General features: G+C 41.4%; 1 protein-coding gene across 2 annotated transcripts in view; it reads left to right on the plus strand.

Annotated features, from left to right (window-relative positions):
* Positions 1 to 13,067, plus strand: part of LOC118636952 (cytosolic beta-glucosidase) — a 123,387-nt gene that overhangs the window by 39,021 nt on the left and 71,299 nt on the right. Inside the window, exons 3-4 of one of the 2 annotated variants that reach the window (XM_036271946.1) lie at positions 3,703 to 4,499; positions 5,237 to 5,360. The exons of the other annotated variant lie outside the window; for it this stretch is intronic. Of the exons in view, the coding sequence (XP_036127839.1) occupies positions 3,703 to 4,499; positions 5,237 to 5,360 (921 nt within the window). The remainder of the gene's footprint in view (positions 1 to 3,702; positions 4,500 to 5,236; positions 5,361 to 13,067) is intronic. 2 annotated transcript variants of the gene reach the window in all.

The following is a 13,067-nucleotide window of genomic DNA, read 5'->3' on the forward strand; positions in this document are numbered from 1 at the left end:
AAGCTTCGTTGTTTACAGCACAAATGCATTACCTTAGAGATCTGTCAGTCAGAAGTCTGACAGGTCCCGCTGGGTGGCTACAGGGATGTCTTTCCTTCTGTAGGATTTAGGGGAGAGTATGTTCCTTGGTTCATTCAGGTTGTTAGGAGAATTCAGCTTCTTGTGGTTGTAGGACTGAAGTCTGCATTTCCTTGATGGTTGTCAGCTGAGGACTATTTTCAGCTTCTAGAGTTCACCTACATTTCTTGGTTCATGGCTCCCTTCCTCCATCTTCAAGGTCGAGCCTGCCTCATGCTGTCATCTCTCGTGTCTTTTCTGCTGCTGCATCATTCTACCCCACTCTTCTCTGCCTCCGCTTCTGCTTCCAAGGACTCGAGTGGTTTGATTGGCCTAACTGAGCAATCTAGAGAAATCATTCCATCTCAAGATCTTCAACCTTAATCACAGTTGGGAAGTCCCTTTTGCTATGATACATAGTCACATGTTCCAGGGACAACTTGGGGGTGGGGTGGGGCCTTGTTCTATTTACCTAGTGAGCAATGGCATTCAGGCGGGTCATCCAAGTATGGAGTGGTTATACATGATTCACACTGCATTCCAGTTTGCAAAATAAGTGAGCCATTGCTAAGAAGATCCGCGTTCATAGGCAGACAGTCAGACCACGCACGGCCTCGCATGACTGGGCTTCTGCTTACCCTGTTCACCTCTCACCATTCTTTTTTTTCTTTATTGATTCTAGAGAGAGAAGAAGGGAGGGAGAAAGAGACAGAAACATCGATGAGAGAGAACATCGATTGGCCACCTCCTGCACGCTCCCCACTGCGGGTAGGGCCCACAGCCTGGACATGTGCCCTGACTGGAATCGAACCGGCAGCCTCTTGATGCATGGGTTGACGCTCAACCACTGAGCCACACTGGCTGGGCTCTCTCACCATTCTTATTTCTCTTCTGCTGAGCTACATGCTCTCCTTGTACTGAACATTCAGTTTCCAGAAAAATCCAGACTATTCTAAGAAAATAAATATGCAAGCAAAGAATGGCCAGGCTATATATGAGAATAAAATTCCTCCTAAGAAGCCCAGGAAGGCACACTGGGACCTCTGCAGCAATTATTCCCGAGAGTCAGAACTTGGCCAACAACTGTCTGCTTCTTTATTTTTGGGCTCCCTTGCCCTCTGCTTCCAATGGGGGACCAACCAGAGAAAACCAGAAATGTTCCTCAAACCAGTCGTTGAAAATCCCTACTTACTTCTGCCCTGTGCCAATGACCTCTCATCAGCATGTACATAAAGGTCCCCCCTTTTCACTATAAGACTTCCCCCTTCCAAGACTATACTTTCAGGGATCATTTCTATAGTTTGTCATAAAACGTCCCCCTTCCATGACAGCCTGTGGGTCTCTGTCAAATGCTGGTGGTGATGGCTCACTCCCTTGCTATTGCTACGTCCACTTTGGGGTGTTTTTTCGGTCTTTTGACGTTTGCTTTCCCCTTCTCTCCCTGGATCACTTTCCTCTTCGCCTTGTGTGGGTAATTTACATTTATCTTTTGAGTATCAGCTTAGATGTCATTAATGACAACAATAAAAATAGTCGTTATTATTAGAAGGATAGCTAACCTATACTAAGCCCTTATCTTACGCCAAAAACTGTGCTAATAATGTTCAAGTTTTCAACTCATTAAATTCCACAGCAATTATTGAAGTGGGTTTCTATTCCTGTTCACATTTTACAGAAAGGATAAGATAATTCAGAACGATAAAGTCACTTGCCCAAGGTCACTGACATAGTGAAGGAATTGGCATAGAATTTAGGTAGCTTGGCATAGTTCTCTTTTGAAACTGTTATGCTACATTGGTTTCAGAATAAATTTTCAAATGCCCTCAGTTTGGGATGTGTATTCTTTATCATAGGCTTAAGCAGCATTCTGTACTTCATCTTTAACTAATAATACTGTATTGTAATTGTTTATGAATTTATCTAGAGTCCCTCCTAAATTTTAAGCTCCCTGAGGACAAGGACAATGTTGATCTTACATCTATATTTAAGCCCAGCATGTAGTAGCTTCCCTAGAAATGCGAATTTAAGAAGTGAATAAATGAATAATCAAAGGAAACACATACAAAATCTGAATTATTAATAATATATTTTTTAAATCTTCACCCAAGGAAATTTTCCCATTGATTTTCAGATAGAGTAGGGTGATGGGGGGGGGGGGGGGGGAGAGAAGCATTGATGTGAGAGAAACACATCAATTATTGCCTCCTGGCACAGCCCTGACCAGGGCCAGGGATCTAACCACAGCTGAGGTACGTGCCCTTGACAGAATCAAACCTGAGACTTTTCAGTCCTTTGGCTGATGTTCTAACCGCTGAGCCAAACCTACCAGGGTTGGATTACTATTTTTTAATTGGAGGATACTATGTTAAAAAAAAAGGGAAAGGGACCTTATTCCTAGGCAAACTTTGAATGCAACACAGTTCCAATATGAAATTATAATTATTACCCAGGAAACACCTTTCAAAAGAAAAGACAACTTATCTCTTCCAGCTCAGGCTGCCTCCAAGTCTTAGACTAAAATTCCACAATGCACTAACACCACCCTCCCCTCAGAAAGTCTCACGTGAAGAGTGCTCACTAGGGAGGACCCAGCGCCTTCCTGGCGCTGGTCTCCGAGGCAGAGCCTCTCTCGCTCAGTGGCATTCTCTGGACCTGCAGGGTCCGGACGCTCTCTCTCGCCACATGCTGTGCCAGGGAGTCAGCTGAGAGCCAGAGCCAGGGCTGGTCTGTATTCCCAAGGACTCTGTCGGAATTTTAGAGCAGACACCGCACCTAGTGCTCCTTCGTGTCCCAACTGCCCTGCACCGGACATCCCGGGACACGCGCGGAGCTCTTGCTTGAGCACAGTGTGTCTTTCCCTAGATTCCTGAGACCCGTGGTTCTGGAGAAGCACTAAGGTCCCACTCTTTTACCTTATTTTTAATACCATTGAAATGTATTCATTCACCCAACAAATATTTATTGAGTACCGACCCAATTTCCAGCACTGTGCCAGGATTGGGGGAATTCTGAGGTTAAATAGATAAAGTTTTTTGTTACCATGGGGTTTGTGTTCTAGTGCCCTTAAAAGGCAAATCTTGCATGTAAACAAATAAATAACTGGTGTGTAGCAATAACACAAAATTATGTGATAGCAACTTGCCCAAAAGTATCCCTTTCAGAACACACATCTTCCAAACCATGTCACCCCGTCCCTCTCCCGCTCCCTGATCAGCCGTCTTCCTTGAAATCCTTCATGCTCCCTCTCAGCCTTGAATTGATCATTTGTAGGAGGTAATAAACTTTATTTTGAACAAAAGTTATTTAGAAAATTATTCCCAATCATCTACCTTTAAAAAATTATTGCCGTCGGCAGGTGTGGTTCAGTGGTTGAGCATCAAACCATGCACCAAGAGGTCGCCAGTTCGATTCCCAGTCAGGACACATGCCCAAGTTGTGGGCCTGATCCCCAGTGGGGGTTATGCAAGAGGCAACCAATCGATATTCTCTCTCATCAATGTTTCTCTCTCTCTTTCCCCTCTTCCTCTCTCTATAAAAATAAATAAATAAATAAATAAATAAATAAATAAATAAATAAATAAAGGTATTGCCAACATACTAAAAATAACTTTTCTTCTCATATATCTTCTTTTTCTTTTTTCCTAGGAATCGACTATTACAACAAGATCATTGATGATTTGTTAGCAAATCGAGTTACGCCCATAGTGACGCTCTACCACTTTGATTTGCCTCAGGCCTTAGAAGACCAAGGAGGATGGTTGTCAGACACAATCACTGAATCCTTTGATGGATATGCCCAGTTTTGCTTCAAGACATTTGGGGATCGCGTCAAGCAGTGGATCACCATAAATGAGCCTAACCTGTTTGCCTTGCTGGCATATGATTTTGGTGTATTTCCTCCTGGTGTACCTCACGTGGGGACTGGAGGCTATCAGGCAGCTCATAATTTGATTAAGGCCCATGCCAGAGCCTGGCACAGCTACGATTCCTTATTCCGAAAAGGGCAGAAGGGTATGGTGTCCCTAGCACTGTTTTGTGGATGGATAGAACCAGCAGATCCCAACTCATCATCTGACCGGGAAGCTGCTAAAAGAGCCTTGGCTGTCCACTTGGATTTCTTTGCTAAACCCATATTTATTGATGGTGATTATCCAGAAGTTGTGAAGTCCCAGATTGCCTCCATGAGTAAAAAGCAAGGCTATCCATCATCAAGGCTTCCAGAATTTACAGAAGAAGAGAAGAGAATGATCAAAGGCACAGCTGATTTCTTTGCTGTGCAATACTATTCAAGTCGCCTGGTCAAGTCCCGGGAGAATGATAAAGGAGAACTGGGTGTCCTCCAGGATATGGAGATTGACATTTTCCCAGACCCATCTTGGATAACACTGGATTGGGTCTGCGTGGTGCCATGGGGAATACGGAAACTACTGAAATATATTAAGGTAAATGCACTTTTGAGTGTGTTCATGGACACCCAAATACCTGAAGAGGAGAAGACAGGCATAGCTATGTGTGTGTACACACAAATCTGAAAAATGAATGATTTTAGGCAATAGCATATACCTTTGTTGGCCTGAGAAGAAAAGATTAGAAAATAGGCTGGTGATTGGTAGCCAGCTGATAAAGGGCCTTAAAACCATGGTCAAAGGAGTTGACCACTGCTAAAGTCAGCTGTGGCCACAGGAAGAGCTTGGATGTAGCTTTCAGGCTTAATGTCATGACTATAAATATTAAAAGGCATACGAAGGTTTCAAATAGCCGGATCCTTTATGGGCCTCTGTTATGCTGGATAGCGTCCAGGTAGCTGAAATTAAAATTTCAAGGTATCAGTTTTCAAGTTATCCCCGTGACTGCGGAAGGCTAGAGAGTGTGGCTGATTGTGGGACAAAGGGTTAAGGAACAGTGACAGTGAGCAGATGCTGATGGAAGAAAGATATTTCTGTCTTCCCATTATAATAGGAGTCATTTGACTGTCTTCATGCACATTTGCACAGTTTTCTTTTCCATTGTTAGTCATAAAAGATCAGTGCGTGGAAAATTAAGTTAATAGGGTCAGTGCAATTTGCTGAAAACTAGTTTGGGGCTGTAGCTTAGAGAAGATAGAGGATAATGCACCTGATTTTATGAGCCATTTTTTTCTACATCTGTTTGGAATAAAACTTCTGCTCTCTTGTTCCAGGATACGTATAATAACCCTGTAATTTACATCACTGAGAATGGGTTTCCCCAGGGTGACCCCACATCTCTTGATGACACTCAACGCTGGGAGTATTTCAGACAGACATTTCAGGAACTGTTCAAAGGTACCATTTGAAATGATGAAAGATCAATTGTGCAAACTTATGTGCCTATTTGCATTCAGCAAAGACCAATGATTTTGAAAGCTGAAATTCATGTAAATCAGCGTAAAGCCATGTAATTAAGAGAGAGGAGGAAAAGTATTTAGGAAAGAGTAGGGCGAGGATTGCGGCCTAGTTTCAACCTCCTAAAATTTAATCAAGTAAAAAGCGACTGTCTCCAGCATTCGGTGACTCCTGGATGAAGGGGACACGGATCGGAGGAGCAGTGGCTGTTGGGAAAGAGCATTAGTCATTCCAGAAAGCTTAGCACTGACCAACGATAGCATGCTTATTTGCATAATTTAATATCCTAACTACCAAGAAATGAATTGATAGAATTTTTAAAGGATAAAAATTAAGCATTTGAGTAATAAATTTTAAAGTAGCATGAGGCTTCGGTCAACATATGTTTCATTGAATCTGTAACCAACCAGGGTGTGTGTGTCCTATAGATTTTGTGAAATTTGTTTCAAGACAATATTCTTCTTCTTCTTTCCCTCATGGAGTTGTTTTCATGTTTGCAAACAAATGTGACATAGTAACCTTTAACTGGTAACACACATTTCAAAAACAGTAAATTTCCTCCTTTTTAGCTACAACTTAAAACAGTATTGCTTTATAAATGTAATTTCTCCTCCCACTAGAGGAATCATATCATAGCAGCAAAATCCAATACAAGATGAAATTCTAAATGTCTTTTTTTTTTTTTTTTTTTAACCATGGTAGGCACACTTTTCTCTCATCATTCTATTTGAAAGGTCCTGAAACTATTGTTTCAGAAATTAATTAGTAATATACTGGAATCAGCCAGAAGAAATTCTGGAAAGTAACACAAGGGCTTTCTTTCTAAAACCTAAAATATGTTGACTTGATCACTTTCGCAGGCCTAGGGTTTATTGGTAGAGTGCAACTGGGTTCCTACAATTTATTTCAAGCAAAATAATTTCTTTGTCTTACACAGAAAACATACTCTTTCTCTGGGTGGGGATGCATATTCGGATAAGAAAGAGAAATCTCTCATGTTTCTCTTCTTCTCACTTTTCCCTGTAAATGGGCCTATTTATACTTAATCCATTGGTGTTCCCAGCTTCATCCTGAGAGACAAATAGGCTAGTTAACACCAGGCAGATTTATGGATGATGTAGGGGCCACAGATGACTTGTCCAACATTGTTCTCTGTGTTTTTAGGAAAGAGAGAAATACAGGAATTGGCCTTTTTCATCTCCAGTTTGGATGTTTGGTGCTAACCACATAAGGTCTTTCAATTGCTCTTTAAACAAGTTTTGGGTACTTTATACACTCCCTCAAATATTTAAAGATAAAATCTCAATGGTGGACCCCCCAAATTAAAAAAACTACAGCTCGAAAAGTAATTGAAAGAAATGGTGGAAAATGTGAGATGATTTGTGTTTCTGGGGGACAGAATAAGAGAATACCATTAGAGAACAAAATCTTATTTTTCAACTTGCTGATTTTCTATTTTCTTTAAATGGATGGAGAAAGTACTGTGAACTTAAAACATTAATTGTTCATAGCATCTCTGTTCTTCTCTCATTTTTAGCATTAGAGGATCTATATTCATTGTGATTAACACATATACTGTATTTATTTGGCTTTAAAAAAATCACCTTTCATAATGTGTAGAAATATACATATTGACAAAAACTCATACATATATATATCTGTTCTGGACTGGGTGTAGTGATAACTATTCTTCATATATTGTTGCAGTGGACACCGATAATTTTATCTGTGATGAAACTCTCCTTTCTGGTAATTAATCCTCTTTTTTCTACAAAATACCCACCTCCCCCAATGCTCAGGTTTACCCAGAGGGGCAGCCATGTAAGTAGAATCAAGTACTGCTCCTTGTTAACAGATAATTGGTTGGTCTAGATGTAGGCACATGACATGAGCTGGGCCAATCCCAGTTCTTCCCTGGGATTTAGAACTTAGACCAATGAGTTCGTTTGTCTCTTAGCCTGGGCTGGCAGGGGATGTAACTTTGGGGCCCCTGCTGGCTGTGTCCCGCCACATCAGCTAAGAGCAGTGAGAAGGGCAGCTGCAGGCGCCCCAGGGCGCCTGGCGACAGGAGATGGGGACAGATTCTAGATGAGACTGGGGCCTCTAGATCTAGTGTTTCCTCAGACCCAGATGCGTGCGTGTTCTTGAGATACATTACATTACTTTTCGTTAAGTGCCCTTTCTGCTTTTCCTGATTCTGATTGGTTTTCTATCAGTTGGAGCAAAAGAGTCTTAATTGAGACCATCTCATTTTATTTTCAAAACAGTCCCATGAGGTCATTGCTCCTACTTTACAGATGAGAAAACTGAGTTTCCAAGAGGCTACGTCATTTGCTCTAGACCACAAAGTTAATAAGTAATATTTGCTGGAAGAAGGTAGAATGTGTGTACTACTTGTCTTACTACTGCTACTACTTAGGTGTTTGACAAGGTCGAAGAGTCCAGGGCTTTCTAGCTTAGAGTGTTGGCTTGTCCTACCACACAGAACCTTTCCGCACCTTTGCTGCTCTGGGTTTATGTAGATTCCTTGAAAGGGCTTCCTGCTGCCTCTCCAAGAGCTGCTGGGTCCTATGACTTTGGACAGACCTCAACATCCCCTGTCCTGCCTGTCCTCAGAGAAGCAGAGCTGTACTTACTAATCAAATTCCTGAGATTCTCTGAGGTAGCGTGTGATGATTTTGATTGTGGAGTACTTTGCCAGTAAAAAGCACACCATCAGCAATTAAAAATAATAACAGGCGAAGGAAGACATTCACGGGGAGCGCTGCCGGTGAGGACCCACCAGATCCCAGGGAGTCACATACATAATGTCTTTGTGATTCCCATGAACAGACCCTTCCCTCCAACAGCATGCGTGGATAGGCATGTACGACACTATAGTTGAATCAATGGCGTCTACTTAGAGGTGTCACTGATGTCTTTGGGTAGAATCCCACAGCAGTTAATTGGGGAGTAAAAAAAAGTAAGATAATGTTTCTGTCTCCTTTTGGGAAAAGAAAAAAAAAGAGGAAAATGTCATTTCAGGGGAGAAAAAGAAAAAGGAAAGCAGCTAATGTCTTTCTAATTATTGCATTATTGAAATACCTTTAAATAGGTTGTGTTTTAATTCATGTAGACGTAGGTAAGAGTAAAGCAACAGAGTGAAGATACCAAACCTCCAAATAACATCCAGCTGGGCTTGCATTCCAGCTCTGAGGGGCATTTGGCAAATTGTCCAGCCTCCCAAACCCTTCCTTAGTCCAGCTGTAAGAATGACACGACACTTTCCCTGACGGCAGTTGTAATGATTTTATGTAATGCGCTATTGTGGAACCTCCCCCTAGCCGTTGCTGGACACATTGTAGGTTCTCAAACAATGGAAAAAATGATCATCTGTACAAAATATGTACTCTTAAGAACATATTGGTCACCTTTAATTATTTCTCTTGTTATTTTAAAAATGGCATCCAAGACTTTTTTTTGGTAACTCCCCCTCTCTAAATTATAGCAGACTCTTCGCTTGTGTCGGCACGTTGCGCTATCATTCTTCCTGGGGAAGCTCCGAATGAGTGTTGTGACATTGACAGTGGAATCCCATGGAGGAGGCAGCAGCAGCCACTTCCCTTCATTCGTTATTTCCATCAGAGAGGTTGTCAGACTAGCTGAAAACCAAATAATTGGCAGAGAAACAGCCATCAAGCTGAAGAGCTGCATGGCCCTGCCACATGAATTTCGGTAGAAGTTCAGGAAGCAGGGATCTCGGAGAGTTCAGCTTTTCTCACATCAGATGAATCTTCATTCTATCCATAAACTGCACACCAGTCCCTGCTGCTCCAGAGCCAGCAGGCAAGTTGAAACTTAAAATGTACAGATGTGCAAATGGACACCTCACTAATCTGAACGCTGTTGGCCAGGTTATTCCCAATGGGCACTACTCCACCACGGCTGCATTCACCCCGAAGGGGATTCCAGGCTGTGCTCAGCCTGTTCCTAGTCCCGACCCAGCATGTGCCTGCCTTTCACTTGGCTCGCGATCCTTCCTCAATCTGGAACGCCACGGCCTTCGCCTTCTGCCTGGCCCCATTCTGTCCTTGGAGCATGTGAGCTTGCTTCAGGTCACATAAGACGTGGGTTTGGAACCTGGTTCTGACTCACACAAGGGCAATCATTTTGGCAAACTTCTTAAACAGACAGCACTTCAGCTATGTCATCTCTAAATTGGGATAAGAAGAACATCTATTTTTCTAAAGAGTGGTAATAAATGAGTAAGATAATACTTATAAAGCCTAAACACACAGTCTGGCCCATGAGGAACAATTCTGTAAATGATAGTTTTTGTTTGTTTATTTGTTGGTTTTTTGGAGGGTCCATGTAAACCCTCTCGGAGCTGGACCTGTGTGTTTCTCATAATTCTGTCTTCCATCCGAGCATCATTCCTGCCACATGGTAGGTGTTCCATACATGTTTGTTGAATTTGGTTGTGTCTATCAGAGAAGAGTTAGTCAACGGATAATGAGAAATAAATGATTAAATGATTAGGATCGCTATTTTCTTTCCCTAAAGAAATATAACCCACACAAGAAAAAAATAAAAAAAAAGCAGCCTTCTGGAAAGTTTGCGAGCAAGCCCAGCTTTGCGGTCGGATCCGTGCCTGAGTTAGCACAGCGGTAGATGACTGCAGAGAAGGTTTGTTAATGACCAGCTTTCTGCTTTTAATGACAAAACCCCTCAGCAAGATGTCATCAAAGTTATTGAAGACTTCACTGAAAGTGTTGAAGCTGATGTATTGTAACAAGCAGGTTATAAATCTTGCAGCTTGAGTATACCACTAAGACAAGATGCTGAGCGCAGACTCACCCTGCTGCTGTCTGTCAGCATCTCCTCTCCTTCCCACTTCTCCTTCCCACGGAGAGCAGCTAAAGGAGAAATACATCCATTTCCCAACATAGTGCGGACCTGGCAGCCACCTGCCTGTGCCAATTTCAGATCACAGAGGCCCATTTAACTGGACAAAATGTGTTAAGCCCCTGTGTCTTTCTAAATGTGCATTTAAAAATTCTAAGAATTAAGGGAAGATCTCAACGGTTAATACATTGACCTTTTAGAAAAACTAACCAGTTAAAAATCCATTGCAAGCTCAGAATAGAGACCCAAGTACCTGAATATTGACGCCCACTCTATACGTATCGTTTTATTGCTTCTCAAAGTAAATCTTTGTCAACTCTGTGAAGCAGTTCATTTCATAGACCGTGGATGCTCACAGCATAGGCTACCTGTGGAGAGGGATGTTGGAGTCACTTGGGACTGCTGCCCCTAGTTAGACTGGATGGCAGCTAGCAAAGGGGAGTCAACGTCAATACAGAGAAAAATGAGTGAGATTCAAAGGCTGTGCACAAGAATTGCTAGTCTGTGCTAGTTTACAGATTGTAGAATTTGCAGTCATGAAGAAAACAATTTCCAATAAATTAGTGCATCACCAACCTACATACTCACACCACACCGACACTCAAATAGCCAGAGATAACAGAGTTCACCTTCGACAGATATGCCAGATGACCTTCTCCATTTACTTCCACTCAGTGGCCTCCTTACTTTGCCTCCCATTGCCCATGGTGGAGTAGAAAGCCTGTGAGGCTGGAGAGTGAGGCCAGGGACCAAGTGCCTGTTCTAGTGGTGTGCCTTTGGAGTAGTTATCCCTGGGGCCCTCTGAGGGTCAACTTCCTCCTGTTACATGGGGCTCATGCTAGATGCTATTTGGCCTGACCCAAAGTCAGTTGTGAAAATACAAGGAGGTAATTTATGTCTGTGTATGTTCTGTTGAATATTATTTTCATATTTGATATACTTACTTTATACTTTTAAGTAATTCTCTCAACCCAAAATACATAATCTGGACCTCGGTGTTGTCCACTGCAAAGGGAAGGAATTGGTGCTCATTATTCTTTCAACATTGACAATTCTTAGATTCCATGTTTTTGTGGATTTTTTTTTTTTTTTTTTGCTGCATATTTCTAAACAGCTATGATGGTGTGATCAATTTAGGGATCTTAGAGAACATGTACTATGATCAGGTGACTGGTGCAGCATTTGGTACAGCGAAGACACACACACACACACACACACACACACACACACACACACACACACACACGTTGTTGTTGAACTACTTCCCCTGTCCAGAGGAGGCACAGAGTGAGATGATCAGGGACATAGACCATTTAGCAGGCACAGCCTCTTGGAGACAGAACCTGGTGCACCGGTTTCCTGGGAACAGGCTGCATGGAGTTGCCCATGTGAGAAGCAGCTCTAGCAGACATCAGAGAATCTCCCTGTGCTTCCTGACTGGAAGCCATTCTCTACCTTCTCTTTCTGTGCTGTCCTAAAATGTGAGCTGTGTCCCTACAGACTGCCATTCCCTTGGATTTCTTCTTAATTCAGTTCTAGCTTCTCCAAGGGATAATTACTTAAGATCCCACCACCCCAAGCCCAGTGCATTGTATGATTACTATAAAGTCTTAAAAAAAAAAAATTCAGATCATTGCAAATGTGCCCTCCATTTTTAATGAAAATCTGTCCAGTAGTTTTTGTGTGATGTAGCGGCAAGCAGAAGCTCAGTTTTATTTTTATGACTTAAAAGAGAACTGTAAAATAATTGAAGTATAATTTATCTGAAGAAAATCTACTTTTCCAATATGAAGAGTAGACTCAATGGAATCTTGAAAAAAGGAAAAAAAGAGGAAGAATTTGATTATGGCTTTTTAAATTAAATACAATTGATGTATACCATTTTGTAAGTTTAAGATGTATGTGTTGATTTGATATTTATATATTGCAATATGATTATCACCCTACTGTTAGCAGCACCTTTATCACATTACATAATTGCAATTTCTTTTGTTTAGTGGAAACAATTAAGATCTAGTCTCTTAGCAACTTTGAGGTTTAGAATACAGCATTGACGACTACAATGATTATAGTGTGCATTTTATCTCTAGTACTTATTGATCTATTAGTTTCCAGTCTGTACCCTTAAATGATATATCTCCAATCCCCCCACACCCTGCCTCTGGTAACTACCATTCTATTCTCTGTTTCTGTAAGTTTGGCTTTTTTTTAGACTCCACATATAGTGATATCATACAGTGTTTGTCTTTCTCTGACTTATTTCACTTAGCATAATGACCCAAATGTCCATCCATGTTGTCGCAAATGGAAGGATTCCCTTTTACTCATAGCAGAATAATATCCTGGTGTGTGTGTGTGTGTGTATCTTACAACTTCTTTATTCATTCATGTGTTGATGGACTCTTAGATTGTTTCCATATCTTTTTAATTGTGAATAATGCTGTGATAAACATAGGAGTGCATGTATGTCTTGGTTATCATCAAGAACACAAAAGATAAGTGTTGTCAAGGGTGTGGAGAAAGGGTACCCTTGTGCACTGTTGGTAGGAAATAAATTGGTTCAGACACTATGAAAAAAAGTATCAAGGTTGTTCAAAATATTAAAATAAGACCAGTATGTGATCCAACAATTGTATTCCTGGGTGTTTATTAAAAAAAAAAAAAATGAAAACAGAACTTTGAACAGATAATGGTGTTTTTAAACCTGTTCCAGGAGAGAGCAGTGCTGGAATACTCAGGTAATAAGATGGCTATTGGAATTGA

The sequence above is a fragment of the Molossus molossus genome, unplaced genomic scaffold (assembly GCF_014108415.1).
Source record: "Molossus molossus isolate mMolMol1 unplaced genomic scaffold, mMolMol1.p scaffold_m16_p_1, whole genome shotgun sequence".
In the NCBI taxonomy this organism is placed as follows: Eukaryota; Metazoa; Chordata; class Mammalia; order Chiroptera; family Molossidae; genus Molossus; species Molossus molossus.